The sequence below is a fragment of the Macrobrachium nipponense genome, chromosome 24, assembly GCF_015104395.2.
Source record: "Macrobrachium nipponense isolate FS-2020 chromosome 24, ASM1510439v2, whole genome shotgun sequence".
In the NCBI taxonomy this organism is placed as follows: Eukaryota; Metazoa; Arthropoda; class Malacostraca; order Decapoda; family Palaemonidae; genus Macrobrachium; species Macrobrachium nipponense.
This window is the reverse complement of record NC_061091.1, coordinates 31,123,740-31,149,067: the sequence shown is the minus strand read 5'-3', so window position 1 is coordinate 31,149,067 and position 25,328 is coordinate 31,123,740. Positions and strand designations below refer to the sequence as shown.

At 42.4% G+C, this 25,328-nt stretch overlaps 1 protein-coding gene across 1 annotated transcript in view; it reads left to right on the top strand.

Moving 5' to 3' along the window:
- The window catches only part of LOC135205547 (propionyl-CoA carboxylase beta chain, mitochondrial-like), a 179,636-nt gene that overhangs the window by 143,566 nt on the left and 10,742 nt on the right, over positions 1-25,328 (top strand). The window contains exons 8-9 of the mRNA XM_064236309.1: positions 15,361-15,438; positions 15,645-15,765. Coding sequence (XP_064092379.1) covers positions 15,361-15,438; positions 15,645-15,765 — 199 coding nt within the window. The remainder of the gene's footprint in view (positions 1-15,360; positions 15,439-15,644; positions 15,766-25,328) is intronic.

Genomic DNA, 25,328 nt, shown 5'->3' with positions numbered 1-25,328 from the left:
AGACAGTGTCGTCATCTTCCCTTTCGGAATAATCATATTTTTCATCAGCCTCCACCCCTTTGACTTCTGAGCCTCCCTGTTGAAGAAGGAGAAGGTAGTCTCCCCCCCAAGAATTCTTGTCACGGCACTTCTATGGGTCCGCCTCCTCAAACTGAGGCGGCAGTTGGGTCTTCTGCTGGCTCTCCCATTGCTTTGGGAATAGGAACCGTCATGCTGTCCCCAGGGCCTAGCGTGTTGGGAGCTGTAGAAGCGGAAACTTCGGTTCACACTTCTGCTGCTAGTCCTATAGGTTCTGCCCCTAAGACTAGTTCCGTGTTGGACGCTCATTTGCGAGTTCCCAGAGTACACGTAAATCTTCAGGTTAGCATGCATCCAGAGTCAGTGCGGTCTCTGTCACGACTTGGGCACGGAGTGGAAGAAAGGAGCGAGTCGCTCAGGTGACTCGTGCCTTGCCGATGATTGCTCTCGTGGTGATTGCTCGGTTCCCAGGGTTGACATGACGGTTCCGTGGGTCGTGGGTCCGTGCATGCCGAGACCAGTATGGGCTCCCCCATTCAGTCTTTTTGAGAGGTTTCGACCTCGACGAGGACTTGGATGCGTCAGAGGACAGTACCGGCTCTCTTCAGTGAGGTGCACACTCAGCCCCTCCCAGACGACGGTCACGTTCGCATGACCAACCAGTCTCGCCTGCCGTGCAAGTTTCGTAACCCTTATCGGAAAAGCATTTTTTCCAGATGATAATGCTTTCCTAGACTCGCGTCACAGCCATCACCGCAGGTTGATGGCTGTCTGTGACTCGCTTCTCCTGCTAGTTCCACTAGCAAGGCGAGTGAGAGCGTCCAGTCTTCCTCACCTATTCCCTCTACTTCCTATGGCTATGCCGGAAGGGGCAAGGTGAATAGGAGGGATCCTGCAGAGTGCTCTCCGTAGGATTCAGTGTCAGGTGACTATGTTCCTGGAGGGATCTTAGGGTCCTACCAGATGTACATCAACATTGTTGAGGAAGGATCTTATGTCAAAACTGGAGACTATGTCTCCATGGCTTTTTCTGTCCTTTGTACTGATTTCAATTTCTAGTCCCCTATGGGTTCTTGCGTTTTAGGAGCCTCAAGTGTATATTCTGTTGCATTGTACTCCCATTCCAGTCTTAAATACTCGCATTTAGGACTGAATTTTATGCCCTTTCCTCCTTGATTTCTATGGGAGTCGAGGAGGGGTCCCACCCCGATGATCATTTGATGAAATTCAGGGGTCTTGCCAAGCGCTTCTGGTGGAAGGCAAAGAACCCAGCAAAGACTTCGCACAGACCTGCGACACCCCCACAAGATCTATCAAAAAAACGGCTTTTAAATCAGCGAATAAGAAATGAAGACTTTGTCCTTCATGCTCCTGTAGGGGCCATATTGGCCCTTTTTGGTTTTTTTATTTTTGGGGGGGAGGTTATGGAGTCAGAGGAGCAGAACCTTGTGCGATCAAGGTCTTAGAAGAACAAGGTTATGCCATTCTCTTCTAGGAAAGCCCTCCTTTAGCCAGATTGCTGATAGCATTGCAGGCCTACTCAACAAACTCTGAGAAATTTATGGCCTACTCTCGAGAGGTGGAGTCCCTACTTCGCCAAGGCGCAGTGGAAGTATTGGAAGATCAAGAACATTTGCGTCCCAGACATTTGCGTACTGGACATTTGTGTCCCTGGACATTTGCGTCCCTGGATATTTATGGAAGTACTATGTACTTTTTTTTGAATAGTTGATTATCAAACCTTAGTGTATTTAAAAGCATTTAATAACTCCAAAAGAAAAGAATAGATAAGAATACATCTTTAGAAAAGGAATAAAAGAAAAGTTTAAAATTTACAAGTTTACTTTTTCAAGATTTAAAAATCATTGTAGGTTCAAAAATACATCAAAAGGTATAATGTTGAAATGTATACAGATTAAAAGTATCAAGAATATTTAAAGAATTTAATAAAAATCATTGTAGTTAAAAAATATCTCAAAAGTTATGAATGTTGTGGGCGATTCCCTTCAAGAAATCTATCGTTTACCGGAGTATACTTATCTATTAACGACATGATTCTCTTGGTTGTTGCTTTATTTTTTTTGACTTACTAGAACTTCTCTTTGAAAGTCACTTTTTTTTCTTTAAAGCAATAGCTTCCCCCTTTTTCAATGTATTGATCAGTTCCCTAACAGAGGGATGTTGACACAATAAAGAATATTCTAAGGCATTGTGCAATCCCTCCAAGCTGTATTAGATCCAGGCAACTGATTTATAACTCTCTCTCGAACATTCCAAGACTCAGAAAAAGTTGGTTCCATCCTTATCCTTTTTTGACCACTTGCATGTCCAATGTATGTCATTTCAAAACATGCGGTATACTCTGGTGGAAAATCAGTCATTGGACAATTCAATAAAACCTTTGACAACGTCAATTAAAGGAAGAAACGCTAATGCGGAAAAACTAATAATCTTCAAATTGAATACCTCATCTTCTCTATACTGTTGTCTTAGCTCTAGGTCACATATTTTCTTAAAAATAGACTGAGATAAATGAAAGAGACATGAACTTATTGTCACTTCTGGAAATTTTTCTGCAAAAGCTTTCTGAGCTCCTATTTCAAAGTCTGTCAAAAAAGATCTTGGATCAAGTTGTGGTTTGAGTTGCAACGCAACAAACATGTGAATAGACGAACAAGTTTCCTTTGTCTTACCCAGAAGCAGGGAAAATATTCTGGGAATACTAAATGTATCTTCTTGAATATGGATACAATATAGCCGATAATATATTGATGGACTTACTTTAAAGGTACCATCTGCTGCCCAGTTAGGAAAATTTACCAAATATTTTAAGCCACCTTCCGTCGTAAATATTAGTACATATTCTATTCTCGTCAGTGATGCCAGAATCAAATGCAAGGAACTTCTCTCCAGTTGCAAGAAAAAAGTAGGATCCCAGTATCTCAAAATTATTCCTTTGCTGTGGAATTGGTGGTCCATTGTGAGCTTTTTGTCTCCATCAACGTACATTTCTTCTCATTTATGATAAAGGTAGCATGTAGAAAATTGTAAATCAATCTTCCTTAGCGATTGTTGCTCCAATAACACTTCTTGCTGGTTCGCATGTTGAAACTGAAGTAGTTTTTAACTCGAACATAACATTTTGTGCTCTAACTTCAGCAGCTGAAGATCCATGGTTGTGCTCATTACATCGTGTTGTGAAGAAGTCATTCACTGTATGTATTCTTGCTTTGCAAGATCGTTGTACACATCTCCAGTAGGTTTTTGTTTCATCTGCATTTTTCTTATGGAAGTGGTAGCTGTAATTTTCCTCCCATGGGCCTTGCTTAAATCTTTGAATGATAAAATCTAGGATGTCGTAGATGTTAGCAGTTCGCACTGCTTGAGTTAACTAAATTTTCTGGCTTAATTTTCTGTTTGCTTTAAAAAAGAATTTACCTTTTGTTAAATTTGAGGGTTACTACCTATTTGGTTGTCTAGAGCTACTAAATGTGTTTGTGTACAGTTATGGTAACTACCTATTTGCATGTCTAAGCTGTGGAGTGTATTGGTGTTCAATTAACTTTAACAAGCAATAGTTTGAAAGTATACTATTGAAAAAAATAAGTGTAGAGCTGTTAAATGTGTTGATGTGCAATTAGCTATAACAAGCAACTGTTGAAAAGTATGTTCTTGAAAATAAAATGTGTACTGAAAAAAAAAAAATATCAAACATTTCTTTATTTGTAAAAAATGCATTTTTTTAGGGATGCAAATGTCCGGGGACACAAATGTCCAGGGACGCAAATGTCCAGGGACGCAAATGTCCAGGGATGCAAATGTCCAGGGATATAAATGTCCAGGGATACAAATGTCCAGGGATACAAATGTCCAGGGATGCAAATGTCCAGTACACAAATGTCCTAGAACCTAAACAGGTTTTTCTTAGTCTCCAAGTCATGGGGAACTGGAGGCCTGTTCTGGATATCAGTGCCCTGAATCATTTTGTTCTAAAGACGAAATTTTACATAGAGACAAATCAGTTGATGCATATTTCCACATTCCTGTGCATCCAGATTTCATGAAGTTTCTCCGCTTTGTTTTTCAATGGAAAATACTTCAGTTTTGTGCTCTATGTTTTTGTTTGTTGACAGCTCCACAGGTTTTTACTTGTATCCTTGCTCCTCTTGGCAGATGGTTTCACCATATGGGAATAAACATATAATTTTATTTAGATGACTGGCTCCTCAGATCCCAGTCGAAGGACAAATGCGTGGAGGACCTGTCAAAAACTCTTCTTCTAACAGAGAAACTAGGTATTTTAATGAACACCCAGAAGTCACAGATCATTCCCACTTAACGGATTCTTTATTTGGGAATGACTGGACTGTCTGACTGTTTGGGTTTTTCTCTCCCCCCAAAATAGTGAATTCTTGCCTTCTTTGTGTCGGAGTCCCTGTCTCTTCAAGCCTGTTAGGCGGCTCAATGGAAGAGCCTCTTTTGAACGTTGGCCTCACTCGAGAAGTTCGTGAAGCTAGCCAGGCTTCACATGAGGCCACTACAGTTTTACCTAAAGACGAGCTGGAGCAGGAAGATGCAACCAGACTCATTCGTTTTCCCGATCACAGCAGAGGTCAAACAGGATCTTCTATGGTGTTTGTTAGAAGAAAGACTGCTGGAAGGGAAGTTTCTCCTTCCATTGAGCCCTGGCTAGACTTTTACTCTAACGCTTCAGAACTGGGACATGGTGGAAATACTAAGAAACTTCCACATCAATGTCAAGATCTCTAAGCAATCCATCTAGGGCTGCAGGCCTTTTCCTCCCTTGTTTGAAGAAAGATGATAACGATCCACTCCAACAACACAACAGCTCTGTCGTACATCAGGAAGCAAGGAGGAACCTACTTGTTTCCCTATGCCAAGTGACTCAGGAACTTCTTTGGGCAGCAAGGAATCAGGTGTCATTACTGACTTGATTCGTCCAAGGCAGGATGAATGTATTAGCTGACAGATTGAGTTGTCAGAATCAAATCCTTCCAACAGAATGGACTCTAGGTCCCTTAGTTTGCAAGATGTGGAGGTTGTGGGGCAAACCCGCCATAGACCTTTTTGCAGCCTCAAAGAATCACAGACTGCCTTGATTCTGCTCTCTGATCCTGGAGCCTCTTGCATGGAGGATGTTTCAGGACTGGGCCAGTCTAGATGTGTACCTTCCCTCCCTTCAGTATGATCAGGGAGGTGATTCAGAACATCACAGTGGCTCTGATTGCTCCCAGACCTGATTCAGCTATTAGTGGGCTTTCTGAGGCTCCTGCCTCAAAAACGGCCTCTGCTCAGAAGACAACCCCACTTCCTGAGATATCATCTAGGTTTGTATGCTCTGGCCCTGACAGGTAACAGACTGTCGAGCACCTCGTCAGAGCAAAAGGCTTTTTGAGACGAGCTGCTGATGCTATCGTGAAATAAAGATGACGGCCTTTAACAGGCTATATCAATCAAAGTGGTTGAATTTCAGAGGATGGCTTAGCCGACACAATGTCTCTTCTTCTAAGATAACTATAAGCCAAATAGTATGGTATGGATCCATGCTTTGTTCCATTTTTAAGCTCAAGAGGCCTAGATATGACCTCAAACCAAGATATAAGCGACCTCATGAACTTCTCATGAAAGGTAGGGAGAATTTTGTAGAATTTTTTTTTGTTCATGAAACTTACCTGGCAGATATATATATAGCTGTATTCTCCGAAGTCCGACAGAATTTCAAATTCGCGCACACGCAGTGGGCGGCCAGGTGTAGTACCCATTCCCGCCGTTGGGAGGCGGATATCAGGAACCATTCCCATTTTCTATTCATATTTTTTTCTGTCGCCGGTCGGTAAACAACTGTTTACAGACCTCCGCCTAGGATTTTGAAACTTCATTAGCCGCTTAAGTATCCTAATTATTCTTTTAGTATATTGACTTGGATTTTGTGGCTAGGCATACGCTATCATAAGTTAAATTTTTTCATTGCATATGTCTGAAGCTAGTTAGCCTAGTTTCAGACTTTGTTGTCTGCATGGGGTAAGGGCGAGGGCTACCGGAACTTTCGGTAGACACTCGCTTAGTAATATGACGTTTACATGTTTTTCTTTGCATAAAGAAATCATGTAATTATGTAATGTGGTGACTGATTACGGAAGAAGTAGATTCATGTACGCATTTTAGAGCGTGTTAGAATCAGGGGTTTTCCTCCACAATAAACAGAAGTTAGAATAATGAACCTTCTAACGTCCTGTAGTATTTCTTTTGCCTAACCCGTGGTATGGCTTACGGGCCTAGAAGAAGTGTCTGCTAGAGATTACATCAAGTAATCTTAGACTAAAGTGCTCGCTCTCCAACTCAGTGTTGTGAAGTGTAGTGCCCTTGTGTTTGTGGAGGGGCGTCAGATCGGCCCCATAATGCCTCTAGGCCTGGACCCTCTGTCGGACTCCCAGGACTCAGGGAGAGGGCACTGTCGAAGCCGCAAGAGGGTTACGGGGGCTCCCCACCTATCTGGCGTCCCTTCGGCAGACCTGTTGACGATTCCCAGGCTGCTAAAGATCGTGCACGTGCACGAATCTTGAAGGATCCTTCTCGTCCTCCGAGGCGTCCTCCCCGCGCAAGGGTTGGAGCTCTCGGAAGGACTCGCGCCCTCTAAGAAGCTTTAGGAGAAGAGGACACTTCAACGTCCTCTCTCTCGTCAGGAGGGAACGTCAGATCGGCCCCATAACGCCTCTAGCCTAGACTCTGTCGGACTCCCAGGAAACCAGGGAGAGGGCATGTCAAAAGCCGAAGGAAGGGGGGTACGGGTTTTTTCACGCTGATCTGGCTTCCTTTCGGCAGGTCCTGTTTGTCGCTTCCCAGGCTGCCGAAAATCGAGCACGTGGACGAATCTTGAAGGATGGCTTCTCGTCCTCTGAGGCGTCCTCCCCACACAGGGGTTGGAGCTCTCGGAAGGACTCGCGGTCCCCTTAAGAAGCTTTAGAGAAGAGGACGCTTCACGTCCTCTCTCTCGTCACGAGAGGATGAAAGAGTCCTGTGCCCTATCAGGGCTCTCAAATTTTATTTAATTAAACGAAGGAAGTAAGAGGTCCTTCGGGTAATTTATGGTGCTCAGGAAGAGACCACATTTACCGCCTTTTCGAAGAATGAACACTGGCTCTTTTCCTAAGGGACATATTAAGGAGGCTCATTCATCTTGCCAGAAGAGTGATTTAAGCCTCCTGCGAGTGAACGCTCATGAAGTTAGAGCTGTTTCAACCTCGCTAGCATTCCAAAAGAATATGGTAATCAAGGACATTCTTGATTCCCAACCTTTTGGAGGAGCAACTCAGTATTCGTCTCCTCTCCCTCATTGGCGCTCCGTATACGTTATGTAACGTTCGCTTTACTTCGAAAAAGCAAGCTGATAAGTTTGACGTCCGGCAAGCTGCTTTGCACAGTCTTACAACTTATGTCTCTGGTTCGGCATAAGAAGGGCAATTTTAGACGTGAGGAAGCTTTTGGAGGTGCTCGAGACGTCCTATAAGTAGAGACATTCTCCAGGACGCTCGCAAACACCTTGCGAGGGTGTCTTTCGGACGCTCGGCGTTCCTTTTGCTGAGTGCGTTTCTGGAGATGTTCTTTTGCATTACTAAGACGCAAGTTGTCGCACAGGCGGCCACTGTCTTTGTAAGAAGGTATGAAGGTCTTTAAGGCCCGTCTGGAAGACGAAAGCCGTACGTCTTCCTTTAGTGTTCACACACTTCAGGAGCAGCGTGCGGCTCTCCATGGAGACTCGCATGAGGACGTCCCTTGAAAAATATTTCAACGTCATCCGCAAAAACGCGGTTCGTCATAACATTGAGATGTTGGCAAGTCGCTCGCCAGGACGCCTCTTGGCGGGCCTTGCATGCTTCAGGGCGCTCAACGAGTTCCTCTCTGAAATGTCGTTCAGAAGACTTGGTGTTCTTTGCTCAGACACGCTCGCAGCTAAGCAGGACGTTTTTTTTGAGGACGCTTTTTCCAGGACGCTAAGCAGGGACGCTTTTGAGGACGCTCGGCAGGACGCTTATGAGGACGCTTTTGTTTTGGGGACATTCGCCAGGACGCTTCGGTGGAAAGCTCGACAGGACGCTTTGCGAGAGAAAAGACTTGTAGACGGCGTCTTATTTGCTGTTCAGGACGTTTCATTAGGAACGCTTGACGCTTTCTAAACGCTCGTCAAGAGGAGGTTTTTTCAGGACTCTCCACAGGACATTCCTTTACAGAAATTTTTTTAGAAGGATTCGGAGTTAGCGGAGAGACATACCCGAATTTTTTCTTCGATCCCTCTTGCCTCTTCATCGATTTCTCTGAGAATCGGGAAGATTATATACTCGGATTCCTGGGTGACTTTCGGTCATGTTAAAGGGTTTTCCCCTATTAGCAAAGTGCCAATTGTTTTGTCAAGTAAGGACGTTTTCCCCATTGTCAAGATACTAAACGTTTTGTCATTTAAGTGGGGGACCCCTCATAAATGGGGTAGTTCTCTTTGACATAGATTTTAACGTTTTTATCGTTAAGCGGATAAACTCATTAACAAATTTCGGAAGAGCTCTCATTCATTTTCAGAGGCTCATCCGGGGAGTAAGGAAAAGACTTGTAGACTAGATCCAGGAAGTCTTATGTCCAATATCATAAGAACATTGAACGGTCCCTTTTCGATCCTCGGTTCTCACTTGATGATCTCTATTCGAATATTACTCCCTTCTCTTGGCAAAGAGTCTTGGCAAAGAGTCAAGGAGTTCTTTTAAAAAGTCTCATTCATTAGAACGTGGACAGTCGTTTTCCTTTCTTTCTCTCTTCCTCGTCGAGGAAAGATGTAGTAGAGAATTTGATGTTCAATATTACTTCAATACTTACGTAGTTTTATCTGTTTTGCGTTCATTTTGCTAACGCATGGGTCAAGTCATATACGCATATCGAATTTACCTCTGCGGATAGAAGCCGAAAGAACTGTTGTTCTAATGTATTTATTTGACACTCCCTTCAACCTTCCAAGAGTTTTCGGAGTAAGAACAACTCTTCAGGTATTGTTACGACAACACCAACTCAGCTTCTGTATTTAGCGAATTCTGTTTCGTTTAAATAGGTCTGCTTGAGAGTTTCCTTTTGTTGATAATATCATACCTATTCCTTCGTAAAGGGAGTAGCTGGCAACTCAGGCAGATAGTATTCTGTTCACCATTGAAGCTTTCCTTCGAGGAAGACTTCTCCTTCACTCTCTTTGATAGAGATCGAAGGTGGTCGATCTCCAATCCTTATTTTGTTTTCTTGAAGGAAAGAATTTAGGATGGAGATCGTTGTTCAAGAAATCCTATAAATATACTACGTATATTAACCTCGCGACATGATTCTACTAAACAGTTGAATTGTCCGAGGGGAAGGCGCATATCCTAGTTATTCTACGGATTGTGACTTAGACGAGAAGTATTCTAATTGAACTGCAACTCAGGGTTGCCTGCAACCTCCCAGGAGTTTGTTTCAATTTTATATACTTATGGTTTTGTCACGACAACACCATTTCAACTTTTATATTTACCGAAATTCGTTTCGCCTAAATATAATTGCTCGAGCATATCTTTTATGCTCGGTGGTTCTAGCCGAACGCATTCCTTCGTGGAATATGGATTACCTGGCAACTCAGGATGACAAGTCAGCGAGAGCTCAGGCTCAGCTACTGCGTATTGAACTGCCTGATAGCAGCTCAGTATCAGCTGGGCCTCCGAGATGCAGGGTCAGTTATGTCTCTCTCTCCCCTGCTTTGATTGACTACCGAACCGTATCTCTGCCCAACAATCATGGACTTAGGTCTCTGATTAACGGGGATTCTCGCAATAATGAAGGACCATCTACTGCTGTGACGATAGATTCCATCGCCTTCGTCATTGCGAGAATTTTCAACAGAGATATCTCTTAGACTCTTTCATCTTTCTGTTTACCGCACGGTAACAGAAGTCTTTACAAGTCTCCCGCTGCATCGCACTGCGATAATGCGATTGATTTTGCAGACATCTGAGTTGGTCTTCAAAATATCTCATATTCGTAAGTGTACAATTGTTCATTGTTCAACCCGAATTAACAGATATGTCAAAAGACATCGCCTACTCTCCGACCTGACAGCTCTACTTCCAAATGCTCAGCCCATGAGAAGCAGTTCTTCAGGCGGCTTTCCCCTGTGTTTTCATTACTGAAGAACGCCCCGCTTTCATTGCAACTACGACTTCTCACCGGACAGCAATGAAATAGCGGTTAGCGTTTTCAGTCATTTGTAAGCACAGGTTCAGAATCTTGAGAATCCTTCTCTCGATTTGTCTGTGAAGACGTAGGTTGCATTCAATATCTACCTTCGTCTTCAACGGTACATAGCGATAAGATCTTCAAGATTAATGGCAGTCTCTTGGCCAAGGCAAAGCAGTGCTACCTATTTTCAGTGTTCAATCGGAGGAGGCCGTTTCTGGAGATAGTGAAGGGAAAATGACTCTTCCTCCACCTTGACCTCTGTGAATTTCCTTATGGTTCTATCTTTCCGTCTGAAGTATGAGATAAGCTAGAAGTCCTAACTATTGTAGAATATGCAAATATGTTGTTGACGGCCCTCTAGGCTCAGAGATTCGGTTCTGTTCAAACAACAAAGGCTTCACGATCTTTGAGGGTCTGTGGAGATCTTGAAATTCTCTGGATCGAAGGTTCCGGCATGGAACTTAGACGTAGTCTGAGTTTCTGATGCCAAAAGCATTTCGAACCTATCCTTTCTGCGAACTTAATACACGTGACCAGAAAGGCTAACATTCTAACCGCTCTAGCCACGGCAAAGAGGGTTAGTGAGGTTTTAGCCATCATCAGAGGTTTTGGCTTTAAAGGACATAATGCGGTCTGTCCTCTAAGCCTTCCGTTCTTGATAAGAACGAAAACCTGTCTAACCCTTGACCCGAAGGCTTGGAGACCAAGGGTATGGCACAAATTATTGGGCAAGGGCATTAGAGAGTCCTGTGCCCTGTAGGGTCTCTCAAGTTTTATCTTGATAAAACTATAGAAAGTCAAGGTCAACGGACAATCTGCGGTGTTCCGTAAAAAGACCAGACTGGTTCATGTCCAAGAACACCCTGGCATTATAGCCAAGGAGTTCTTTTAGAGGTCTCATTCATTATGTTTGCATAAAGATTTGAGATTTTTTCTTAATATGAATGCTCAAGAGGTGAGGGCGCGGCCTCGGAAGCATTTCAACAGAGCATGACACTCAGTAACATCCTGAGTGCCACGCTTTAGCGAAGCAACTCTGTGTTCGCTTCACACTCCTGACGGGATGTGAAGACGACATTTGAGATCTGTTAGTCGCTAGGACCATACATATCCGTAGATATATTATTGGGGGCAGGAAGCAACACGAATCCTATCCTATAGAAAAGGGATAGGTGTGCTTTTAACTTTGAAGGATTGGTCGCTTGAGCCGCGTTCCTTTTCTTTAGCCTAGAAGTTATGGAACTAACTTTGATAGGTTAGGTCAGGTGGTGGTTTTAGCTTCGTTGCCCTCAGAAGTATGGTCATATGGTCTAGTCACATTGTGGTCACGCCCCCGTTGACAGATCATCTAGAGCGCACCAGCATTACAGGTCTCTACCTCGCTGGCAACTCTAGTAACGCAGAAGCAGACTTTTGGTGACAGTAATCACGAAGTCGGCTATGCTAACAGGTGAGGAACCAAGATGTATATCATCTACTTAATTTAGTTTCCTAAAAATCCTATTCTGTCTCTTCCCACCATCCGAAGGTGGGATTCAGCTATATATATATATCTGTCAGGTAAGTTTCATGAACAAAATGTTATTGTTATAATACAATTAAGTTTGTTCATACTTACCTGGCAGATATATATAATTAAAGTGCCCACCCACCTCCCCTCAGGAGACAGTGGCACTGATAAAATATGAATAGAAAATGGGAATGGTTCCTGATATCCGCCTCCCAACGGCGGGAATGGGTACTACCACCTGGCCGCCCACTGCGTGTGCCGCGAATTTTGAAATTCTGTCGGACTTCGGAGAATACAGCTATATATATATCTGCCAGGTAAGTATGAACAAACTTAATTGTATTATAACAATAACATTTTTTACACCATGTGCATTGGCATATCTTCCTTTTTCCAGTGATGTGGTTTGTTCTTAAAAAATTGGCAGACCTCAAAGTTTGCCCAGTCTGGAGTGCTGCATATGTCTTTTTTTAGCCTAGATCGTAAGGGTTGATGGACTGATATCTTCAAATGAGTAACAACAAAAGGTTTTGAGTGATGGACGGATTACCTCCTGGTGAGTATCAGTATTACGTGCCACCGATTTGGAGAAATTGGGTGGGAAGGAGGTTCCTTACTTCAATAGCTCATAAATTTACTAATTGCAACTTTTAGACTGGCTCAGCTCACTAATTCTAGGCATCTCATGATTCAGTTGTGCACTTGACTTTAAGGTGCATATTATGCCCCTCTCTCTCATGTGACGTCTTCTTATATATTTGCTCATAAATATACCCGTGGGGTTACTGTTGGTTTTAGTTATGTTCTTTTATGGTATTATGTCAGTTATAATTATAATTTTGCAAAGAAAAGTGCAAAGAAATATGAGAAAAAAACATATATAATCCAAAAAAGTTACTGCATCCTCAATTTCAGTAAATTTACATAAATGTTTTACAACAAATATAAGTGGAACCTCTACATGCGAAAGTCCCTACGTACAAAAAATTCAGGTTACGAAAGCAAACACGAAGATTTTTTTGCTTCTGTGTATGAAAATAATTCAGGTTGCAAAAGGGTAAAGTCCGAGATTCACCCGGGCCGCCGAGAATGATTTTAAAACTGGCGTGTCGCCAACTCAGTAGACTCGTCACCATCCTCCCGCTCTCCCATTGGTTCCTGATGCTAGTCACCGCCGTAAGATCCTGCTCTACTATTGGTCAGTATCTGTCCCATCATACCTCTATGTAAAGGCGTTCCTTGACCATTTTTTGCGGCAGCGTTATGGTAAACACCTGGAATTTGTTCGTTCACATATATTTCGTTTCGTTTGTTAACGTAAATTCGTGTTAGTAATTTCGCTGTCATTGTACTGTAAGTTACTTTATAGTGTTGTGTGTGAACTTAATGACTTAATTATTAGCCATGGATCCCAAGAATGTTGCTAAAGTTCACGGAAAGAAGGTGATGTTTTCTATGGAGATGTAGATGGAGATAATCAAGTAGTGTTAATGTTTTCTGCCATTTGTTAACGTGTGTTTCGTAAAGTTTAGTGTTAATGTTTTCTGCCATTTTTTAATGTGTTTTGAAAAGTTAAGTGTTCATGTTTTCTGCCTTTTGTCCTCCCCCTTTGTCGCCACTTTCGGACATCACCTCACTCGAAAGGTAAGGTTCCACATTTTACTACTCACGTACGTACATGTACACAGTATTTCATGTACCCTGTGCACTAATACACTTTATGTACAAGTACAGTAATACAGTGGTCCCCTCGTATTCGCGGGGGATGCGTACCAGACCCCCCCGTGAATAGTTAGAATCCGCGAATGTTTGGAACCCCTATAAAAAGGCTAAAAACAGCCTATTTTGTTAGTTAAAACTTAAGAAAAACCACTAAAAATTTTCATACTTGGTTTTTTTAATAGTTTTATCACAAAAAGTGCATTTTATGATGGAATTGATAACAAAAACCAGGAATTTGTGGATATTTCTCATAGAAAAATACCGCGAATGCGCGAATTTTCCGCGAATAATGTAGGGAAACGTTCCCGAGAGAAATCCGCGAATGTGTGAGTCCGCGAATCCGGAGAACGCGAATACGGGGGGTCCACTGTAGTTAGATTAAGTATTGAATGGTCCAAATTGTTGTATTTCATTGTTTATTGGTCAATTTAGCTTTATTATAAAATTTACTGTGGTGTTTTTGTAGGGCTTGGAACGAATTAGGCAATTTACATGTAAAATGTAGTTCTAGATACGAAAAAATCAGGTTACGAAGGCCGCTTTGGAAAGGATTAATTTCGTAACCTGAGGCACTACTGTACTCAGAATTTGGTACTGCTTTTAGTTCTTATCTGTTGTGATATTGTGTGAGCTGTAATTATGATTTTACAAAATAAAATAAACTTAATTATTAGAAAAAAACGTATGTATAACTTGGTCAAATTTATGACTGTCTTGTCTCGTAGAAGGTGGGGAGAATGTTTTGAGATTTCTTTCTTACACCTTGTGCATTTGCCTATCTTCCTCATTCCACTGATGTGTTTTTCCTTAAATTGGCTGACCTCAAAGGTTTCCTTGTCTGGGGTGCTTCCTATGTCTTTTTCAGTCTGTCTCTTAAGGAGAGAGGAGCTGACAATAAAACAAACCCCTTGGTTATCCTAGTTTTATGGTCTCCGATGCTCCAGGTTCATCCAAGCCTTTTCAACAATGTTGCTAGACGCTCACATTCCCATTCAATTTGTAAGAGGCTAGTCTCCTTCCTTTGCTCTTACATGACCAGGAAGGATTCCCAGGTGAGGCAAATTCTAGTCAGTTCAGAAGCTTACTCAGAATCTTCCCTCCAAGTGGTAAGTCTTCTTATTGTAGATGAGTGATGGTTTGTATATCATGTAGGAATAAATCACAAATTTTGAAAGTAATTTTAATTTTTCTTTGCTATACAAACCTGAGGTCCTTTACAACTTTATGCTCACCTCAGCTACCCCTCATTATGCTTCCTGGGCCAAAAGGCAAAGTGAATGCATACAGATTGGGTGGACGAGACTCCCACCAATTGTCTGTAGTTAACTACGTACTTCATCACCTTCTTGAAAGTTGAGCAGCGGTTTTCCAGCTGCGCTGAAGTAATTCTTATTGTAAAGGACCTCAGGTTTGTATGATTAGCATCATAACTACTTACAGTGGGGAATGGCTCAAGGCTCGTTGAACTGGTTATAAGCTTCATCTTTTCCAGAATGAAAATCAATGGACAGGGAGAGAAAAATAGACTTAACGTCTCTTGACCATTAGTATAGGATTCCGAACAACAGGTCTGTGTTTTCTCGCAAATTTGGGAGTTCATATTATACTGCAGCCTATTGATTGTTTATACTTCTTGTACGGATTCTATAGGTTTTATTTTCGTAATGTGTGTGAATTGGCTGAGTAAAACTTGACTAGTATTTTTGGTAGCATGGCATTTACTAGAATATTTATATCCATTGAGGAATCCCAGAGATGTTTGTAACTGCAGCCTACATCTAAGACTTTTACAATGATAGTTTTATGTGAGTTTTATAAAATATTTCATCAGAGAATTGTATTTACAGGCTTATGGTGGGGCATATGATGTCATGTCTTCCAAGCACTTGAGAGGGGACATGAACTACACTTGGCCTACTGCAGAGGTATCAATATGCATTTTAAAGCATATTTAGCATAAAATAATTTTTTTTTAAAGTTTGGCTTATACAATACTACATGTTTTTACTGTCAATGCATTTTTCCACTTTTAAGAACTTGTATGTCATATCTGCAATATATTTTGTTGCATCTGAACCTTGTTAGTATATTTCTCTTCATTATTTTTATACTTATCAAAAATATTTCTCAGGTAGCTGTAATGGGAGCAAAGGGTGCAGTGTCTATACTTTATCGTGGCAAAACTGATGTATCGAGGTATGAGGCAGAATACATGGAGAAGTTTGGTAACCCATTCCCTGCAGCAGTCAGAGGTAGGATATAATACAGAAGTGTCCCTACAAATTACAACCCTCAAATTTATGGTGAACATAAATGCTATAGCAAAGACCAGCTAGCTTTGCAGCTAAGCCCTGCCTACTGGATTATGTCACAGCAATTCCTTGAAGCTGATTGGTTGGAAATAGTTTTGAAAAGTTGGTTAATTTGTGGTTCTTTTCATATGCATTTATTTTGCTATGGTTGTTTTACCCAACTAAAACACGTTGTGCAGATTATCAAAAAGAAACTGTTACATTATCCCCTGAAATAAAATAATACACATCTCCATAAAAATTGTAAAAAAACAGGAAAATATGAATGAAGTTAGAAGTATTACTCGTTGCTGCAATGTTGTGTTTCATAAATTATGTTAACCTGAATACGGATGTGACACAACGAATGACTGCGTTCAAATCGGTGCACTTGAATCACTGGACAATGATAATTAGTGTCCAATATTGTCAAGCATGTTCACCATTCTAAATTTAAGCAGAAAGACTTACAGTTATGCAGACGGTATTTTATATTGGTTTCAGGAAATTTTACTACATTTTAAGTTTTAAGATCGATTTCATTGGAATCATTTACACTTTTGGAGGAATGACAAGCAGTGACTGCACGCTACAAAACCAGATTTCATTTTGTTTGACAAAAGGTCACGGTATGATAGGCTGTACAAGCCATATTGGATATAAATTGCTGAGAATTTTCTTCTTTCAAAATAACAGTCATAAAAAATTATGTAGACCTATAAGGTCTTCTGTCTTTTTTTCAGTTTCAACCACTTTATTGTGATTCTTGTGGTTATTCTTATTTTTGTTGCTGTTATGGTGCTTGTAGTGCATTAGAAAATTTTTCATATGGTATTCAAACATTGCTGAATAAACATAGCCCTATTTATAAAGTACTGGTGCAAAGATTTATCTACCTACACTCGTTAACTGAAATTTAGTCATGTTTTTAATTAAATGTGGCAAAATAAACTTATCTCTGTCAGCTGATTTTTCCAAACCAAAACATTATCGGTTTGTTTGTATTTTATAATACAGTGCAATGGGTCATTGCTTAGTCGTGGATCAGCAGTCACGGGATCAGTTAGTCAAGGGATTTTCCTTGGATTTCTTCTCGGTCTATATCGCGGTTTGTCTGCGTTGGGTATCTGATGTTTATCGGTAGGCTAAGAACCACCGTGCGATAACCACCAACATACATGAAAAGACTCACATTATGATATAAACTGACAATAAAGGTAATAAAACAATTCTCACCTTACATATTATTGGCATATCTTCATAATAAAAAGCTTATTCAAGGTATGTATATGTATGACGTTTGTCGGTAGGCTAAGCCTGGTCGTGGTGCGATAACCACCAACATAGATGAACAAATTCACATTATCATGTTAACCCACAATGGAGGTAATAAAACTATTCTCACATTATATGTTATTGGCATATCTTCATAATAAATACATAGCCTATTCAAGGAATAGTTCCACTGAAATCAACATTTAACTCTGAGTGGCCAGCAACAAAATGTAAACATATGTGGAGTCAGTTACGTCAACATAGTGGTACAGTGGGCCCCCCATATTTGCGTTCTCTGGATTCGCTGACTCACGGATTCGCAGATTTCTCTCTGGACCTTATCTACCCATTTTTTTGCGGGAAATTCGCCTGTTTGCGGGTTTTTTCCAACGATAAATAATCCCAAATTAGTATATTTTGATGTTATTTTCATGACTAATACATTTTTATGATACAAAAATGATTTACTAATTTTAAAATATTAATATTGATCAATACTGTATTGGTAAGTTTAATAAGATTAATTGATATCACATAATAACAATAATAATTCTCTCTCTCTCTCTTTCTTAGAGATTTATGTTTTCTGTATGATAAATAAATAATTTACTAATTTCAAAATAATATAAACGTAAAGAGCAATCAATTCATTAAAGAAAATACTATAGTGAATTACATGTAGTAAGATTTTAGTTTATAAATTATAAAATTATGTAAGAATGAAGGAAATAGTCTTCACGCACCTTTCTTTCAAACTCCAGGTACCAAACTGAGGTCCAACAGCTGTCAAATATATCACGTAATGTGACTGGAGGGGAGGGAGTGCTCTCTCTCTCTCTCTCTCTCTCTCTCTCTCTCTCTCTCTCTCTCTCTCTCTCTCTCTCTCTCTCTCTATCTCTGAGATTTGAGATTTTTATAGGGCACATGTATGTATAATACGTTTATTAATATTTTCAAATGATAATAATTAGTGATAATAATAATTGTAATTACAAAAATCATATGTGATAGTATTTTACAGAAATACTACAATAATCTTTCCATTTCACTCTTTCAAAATAAGGATAACTCTCTCTCTCTCTCTCTCTCTCTCTCTCTCTCTCTCTCTCTCTCTCTCCTCCATCCTCTCTCTCTCCCTCTCTCTCTCTCTCACAGAGATGTATGTTTTTTGTATGATGAATAAATGACTTACTAATTTTCCAATATCAGTATTAATGTAAAAAGCAATAACATCAATTCATTAAAGTAAACAGATAACTAACACTCTCTCTCTCTCTCTCTCTCTCTCTCTCTCTCTCTCTCTCTCTCTCTCTCTCTCTCTCTCTCTCTCTCTCTACATGAGATACGCATGTCATAGTGGTAAATCTTGCCCTCTGTTTGCATGGAAGTTTATGTATACAGTATATCTGTAAGGGTATTACTACATTTTATGGTGAAATAATAATATACATTACTAGTTTTCAAATAATGTTAAGTTTAATTAGATTAAACAATAACCTCTCTCTCTCTCTCTCTCTCTCTCTCTCTCTCTCTCTCTCTCTCTCTCTCTCTCTCTCTTATGTACGTATGTTTATTTGTTTTCTAATATAAATAAATGATTTTCCTTATAACTAATCTTCAAATATTGATAAGATTAATAAAAAAAAAAATAGCGATTCCCAGGCTTTTTATCCACATGGCAGAAGGAGGGCGGGGGAGTAAATGACAGTTTGTTATAAGTATTGGTGGAGGGGAAGGAGTCTGGAGTCTAGGAGTATTCTCCTCCTCTCCTCGCTCTCTCCTCCTCTCTCTCTCGTCTCTCTCTCTCTCTCTCTCTCTCTCTCTCTCTCTATCTCTCTCTCTCTCTCCATTATTATTCTCTTTGTCTCAGGAATAATTCATAATTTCACTCTTGATGGTCAGATATATGATGTGGCCATCCAATGGTCTCTCTCTCTCTCTTCCTGTGTTATTGGCTGTAGGTATACATTTTAATGGTAAAATGTTTAAGATGACTTTGAAATGATATTAATAATATAAAATCAAAGATTAATACAGTAAATAGGTTAGTAATTTTAGGTATATTTGAAGTAGGATGTTAAGTATACATTTGGTGTCTGAACTTTCATGATAGGCAGATATAAGCATTTTTAGTGGTGGTTCTAACTATTCGCAGGTTTTAACTATTCACGGGGGTGTCTGATACACATCCCCCGCGAATACGGGGGGAACACTGTATATGGTTGCGGTCACAGCGACATTTATCGTTTGGTAACCATTTGGAAATTTTAATAGGTGTAATTATTGTAGTAATAACATTTAGGATTACATTAATTTATAATTTGAACTTCATTATTATTTTGGTAGAATGTAATTAACTTCTCCAAACAATGCAGTCATACAAACGATAATTGACATAGATTATTATATTGTTTTTGTGTTTGGCGACAAAGTGTAAACATAATAAAACCATTTTTTACCTTTATATTATTGTCATATCTTCATAATAAAAACCCTATTCGAGGACTAATTCCATATCAGTGAAATCAACTTTTATCTATGCAAGGCCAACCAGCTGACAAAATGTACATATGTATACAAACATTAATTTACGGTAGCATTCACATCAATGTTATCTTTCGAAATTTTAATAGAAGTATACTAAAGTAATTATGTTAGTAATAATGTTTAGAATCACATTTGTTTTTCAATACAAAAAATCATTATCATTTTGGTAGTAAATAATAGTTTAGAATGATCGTATGTACATTGCATTGTTAGGGGTTTGTGGCAGTGATCAACCAAACAAAACAATGTTTTCCTTTTAGGCTACATGTTTAGGAAAAACATGATAGAGAACTGACTTTGCTACTTTGTTTATTTTTATATTTTTAAGGATACCGTAATAAAATAAGTAAAATATCATTTGTAATATTAATACCATCTTCACATACCGTATATACTCGCGTAACATGCAACTTTTGAAGCCGTAATTTTGGAGCTTATTTTAAGGGGGTCGCATTTTACATGAGATATAAAATTTGAGTATGTAATAATCATATATTAGTATCTTATGATAAAGTAAACATAGTAGATATACATCTTTTCCATGGATATTTTAAAAAGATTCGTTTTACTTGACTGCATCCAATAATATTATATGTTTTGTTCATGAAACTTACCTGACAGATATATATATAGCTGTATTCTCCGAAGTCCGACAGAATTTCAAAACTCGCGGCACACGCAGTGGGCGGCCAGGTGGTAGTACCCATTCCCGCCGCTGGGAGGCGGATATCAGGAACCATTCCCATTTTCTATTCATATTTTTTTCTGTCGCCGGTCGGTAAACACCTGTTTACAGACCTCCGCCCAGGATTTTTGGATTTGACTCGTTATAAGTATCTGGATTGACTTTTGGTTTTGACTCTGGATTGTTGGATTGGCATACGCGATAGTGGACTGTTTTTGGATTTTGGATTGGCTTTTCTATGAACGTGATGTCGGGATCAAGTTCAGTGAGCTTCAGAGTGTGTGTGAGAAGTGATTGCAAGGTGAGGCTACCGAAATCATCGGTAGACCCCCACACAGTATGTATGGGGTGTAGGGGGCATGTTTGTTTGCTGGTTGATCGTTGCATTGAATGCAAAAGTTTGACTGAGGATGAATGGAAGGTGTATGAATCCTATCGGCGTAAGTTGGAGCGCGATAGGAATCAGGAGGTCTTCCTCCAAGAGCGGTTCTACGAAAGGTAAGGGAAGTAACATTTCTCCTATTTTAACACCAGTAGAATTTGCTTCACCTAATCCTGTGTTGTTGCCTGAGGGCCCTAGTTCTGTGTCTGGAGAAGGTAATGCCCTTTCTCTGATTCTAGAGTCTTTACGCACTCTAGAGTCCAAAGTGTTGGCCCTTGAAAACGGCTCGAGTAAAGTGTGTGATCGTAGCCCCTAGTGTTGTGGAGGGGGCGTCAGATCGGCCCCATAATGCCTCTAGGTCTAGACCTCTGTCGGACTCCCAGAACTCAGGGAGTGGGCATGTCGAAAGCCGCAAGAGGGTTTACGGGGGCTCCCCACCGATCTGGCGTCCCTTCGGCAGGACCTGTTGCTACTTCCCAGGCTGCCAAGGAGCGTGCTCAGGCTCGCATCCTTAAGGACTGTTTTTCGTCCTCCGAGGCGCCCTCCCCGCGCAAGGGGTGGAGCGCTCGGAGAGACTCGCGTCCGTTGAAAAGGACTTTTCCTAGGGAGGACGCTTTACGTCCCCTCTCTCCGCTATCGTTGCGGTCTTCGCCTGCGTCGTATGACGCGTTTCCTCCACAGAAGAGAGGTAGGACGTCGTCCGAGGACGACGCTGAGAAGCGCTTCTCTCGCGCCTCGGAGAGGCAGGTTGCTGTACCTGTGAGAAGGAAGGAGGCGTCCCCCCGCCCCTCGTCTTCTCGCAGGCGCAGCCCTTCACCTCCTCTCGGTTCTTCACCAACGAAGAGTATTCTTGTGTCGCTTCAAGACCAATTGTCGGCCTTAATGGCTCAGAAGACTCGCCCAGCAGCAGTTGAGCCTAAACGAAGGAAGGACGCTAGACTGCCTGTCAAGAGGACGAGGCAGTCTCCTTCTCCGTTATCCTCGTTCGTCTCTGTCTCCGCCCGCACGTCAGGACGCCTTTGGAGGACGCTCGGCAGGACGCCTTGGAGGACGCTTTTGAAGGACGCTCGGCAGGCCGCTTTTGAAGACGCTCGTCGGATGTTTTGCTTGACGCTTTGCCTGTTGAGAAGGCTTTCGAGAGCGCCCAGAAGGACGCTTTGAAAGCGAAAGCTGGACGCTTGAGCGTAAAACGTAAAGACGCTCCTCGAGAGCGACTAAGAGTAGCCTCTCTTGACGCGCAGCGCGGTCAGGACGCTCTTCGTGGTTCGAGCTCTAAGGATCGACAGAAGGTCGGTCGCTTTGAAGAGGCTGATATTAGTCATCCTCGAAAGCCTTTGTTGAAGGCTAGACCCGTTGGGCGCACGCCCTCTCCAGAGGTTCAATCTCCTTTGCCTCTTCGGGAGGAAGGAGAGCTTAGTAGTCCGGCGGACTCAGTTGAGGAAGAACAGCCGTCAGTTTCGTCGGTTTCCGACTACAAGGTGCTGGTTCGTCTTTTACGTTCTTCGTTTGGTGAGAAGTTCCAGCCTGCAGCTCCCAAGTCTCCACCCTCTCAGTTTTCGTCTTCGAAGTCGTGCAAGGTTCCGGAGGTGGTGGAGATGAAGACTTCTTGTCCACTAAGAGAGCGTTCAAGAAGTTGCAGGATTGGATGGAACGTCGGAAGGATCAGGGCAAGTCGACTTTCGCCCTTCCGCCTTCAAGACTCAGTGGGAGAGGCGGCATTTGGTATGAGACCAAAGCTGAAGTAGGAGTTAAGATCCCGTCGTCTTCCCAAGGGGACTTTGCTAGTCTGGTAGACGCCCAGAAGAGATCTCTTTTATCGACTGCTAAGATTTCATGGACACCAATGGAAATTGACCATCACATGAAAGGTCTGTTAAGGACTCTGGAAGTCTTTAACTTCCTAGACTGGTGCCTAGGAGTCCTGGATCTTCAATCTAGGAGTCCTGATTCTTTGAGTCTGGGGGAGCTGTCCAATGTGTTGTCTTGCATGGACAAGGCCGTCAGGGATGGTTCGGTAGAGTTAGTGTCTCATTTCGGCACTGCTTTCCTCAAGAAGAGAGCGCTTTTCTGCAATTTTACAGCGAGGTCTGTTTCTGCATCGCAGAAAGCAGAGCTTCTCTTTGCACCTCTTTCGAGCCATCTCTTCCCCCAGGCTATGGTAAAGGACCTGGCAGTGAGCCTACAAGAGAAGGCTACCCAGGACCTCTTGGCCCAGTCTTCAAGACGTCCCGCAGTCCCTACCACGTCGTCGTCTGGGACGACCTCCTAGGAAGGTTAAACCCTTTCGTAGCGCTCCTCCCTCGAGAGCTGCTCCTCGAGGGAGAGGACTTGCAAGAGGAAGAGGTTCCTTCAAACCTAAATCCTCTAAGTGAGAAGAGAGTCCTTCAGATGCCGGTCGGAGCCAGGCTAAAGTTCTTTGCGGGGCGTGGAGAGAGAGAGATACAGATGCGTGGTCCCTCAAGATAGTGGAACAGGGGTACAAGATCCCCTTTGTGGACCTCCTCCTCTTTCTACGACTCCCAGAGATCTTTCCCCGTTGTATCAAGGGGAGAAACATCAGGTTCTAAGTTTAGTCTTTTAGGTCAAATGATCAAGAAAAGAGCGGTAATGGAGCAGGTCTTAGACCTGGGGTCACCAGGATATTACAACAGACTTTTCCTGGTACCAAAGCAGTCGTCGGGGGTGGCGTCCAGTCTTGGACGTAAGCAGCCTGAATCTTTTCGTAGAAAAGAAAAAATTCAAGATGGAAACACCTCAGTCGGTGTTCGAGGAGCCTTAAGACCAGGCGACTGGATGGTATCCTTGGACCTACAGGACGCATACTTTCACGTGCCTATCCACCCTCTTTCAAGAAAGTTTCTGAGGTTTATGCTAAGGGACAAAGTTTGGCAATTCCGAGCTCTTTGTTTCGGTTTAAGCACGGCTCCGATGGTATTTACCATGCTCATGAAAAACGTAGCGAGATGGTTACATTCTGCAGGAATAAGAGTGTCCCTGTATCTCGACGATTGGCTGATCAGAGCATCGTCAGAAGAAAGGTGTCTGAAGGACCTTCACTTCACGTTAGCCTTGGCGAAGTCCCTGGGCTTCTGGTCAACCTCGAAAAGTCGCATCTGGACCCCAACACAGTCCATCGTGTATCTGGGGATTCAGATGGATTCAGTGGCTTTTCAAGCGTTTCCGTCCCAGGAACGACAGCTGCAAGGCTTAGAGAGAGTTTTCGGCCTTCCTGGGGAAGGAAGCTTGCTCGGCGAGGGAGTGGATGAGTCTGCTGGGGACCATTTCCTCGCTGGAAAAGTTTGTTTCCCTGGGAAGACTACACCTCAGACCTCTCCAGTTTTTCTTAGCAGACGAATGGAGAGTCAGATAGGATCTGAATGCGACCCTTTTCATCACCAAATCGGTGAAGAACCATCTAAGATGGTGGTTAGATCCTCGGAAGTTTCGAGAGGGGTTGTCCCTAAAGCTTCTGAGCCCAGGACCTAGTGTTGTTTTCCGACGCCTCGGTGTCGGGATGGGGAGCAACACTGGGAGGGGAGGAAGTGTCAGGCACCTGGAGGGGGGAACAGGTGTCCTGGCACATCAATGTGAAAGAACTAGCGGCGGTTTTTCTGGCGCTACAGTTCTTCCAACAAAAGGTTGCAGAGAAAGTAGTCCAAGTCAACTCGGACAACACCACAGCCCTTGCGTACCTAAAGAAGCAGGGAGGTACACACTCCCGTCCTCTTTTTTATTTAGCGAGGGAGATTCTGTTGTGGGCAGATGCGAGACGGATAAGGATCCTGACGAGATTTATCGCAGGAGTCCAGAACGTCAGAGCAGACCTTCTCAGCCGACAGGATCAGATCCTGCCGACGGAATGGACGTTGCACCAGGACGTCTGTCGAGAGCTCTGGAGACTGTGGGGGTGTCCGTTAGTCGACCTATTTGCGACGTCGAGAACAAAGAGGTTGCCTCTCTATTGCTCCCCTGTGCTGGATCCGGGAGCAGTCGCTATAGACGCTCTGCTCTGGGACTGGACGAACCTGGACTTGTATGCCTTCCCGCCATTCAAGATCATGGGGGAAGTAGTAAGGAAGTTCGCGGCATCGGAGGGGACGAGGTTGACCCTGATCGCCCCGATGTGGCCCGCGAAGGAATGGTTCACGGAGGTAATGTCCTTCATCATAGACTTTCCGAGGACGTTGCCCTGGAGGAAAGATCTACTCAGACAGCCCCACTTCGCAGATATCACCGAAACTCTCCGCTCTGGTCTGACTGCGTTCAGACTATCGAAAAGTTGGCCAGAGCGAGAGGTTTTTCTAAAGCAGCTGCAAAGGCGATCGCCAATGCTAGGAGAACTTCCTCGAGAGCTGTTACCAGTCGAAGTGGGCTTCCTTCAGGGCATGGTGTAGAAAGGAGGGAATTTCCTCTTCCACTACCTCTGTGAGCCAGATAGCCGATTTCCTGCTATTTTTAAGAAATGTGCAGAAGCTTGGCTGTCCCGACCATCAAGGGATATAAGAGTATGCTGTCAGCAGTCTTCCGACACGAGGACTAGACCTGTCTGACAACAGAGATCTTCACGATCTCCTGAGATCATTTGAGACATCCAAGATACCTCAGGCGAGGCCTCCTTCTTGGAACTTGGATTTA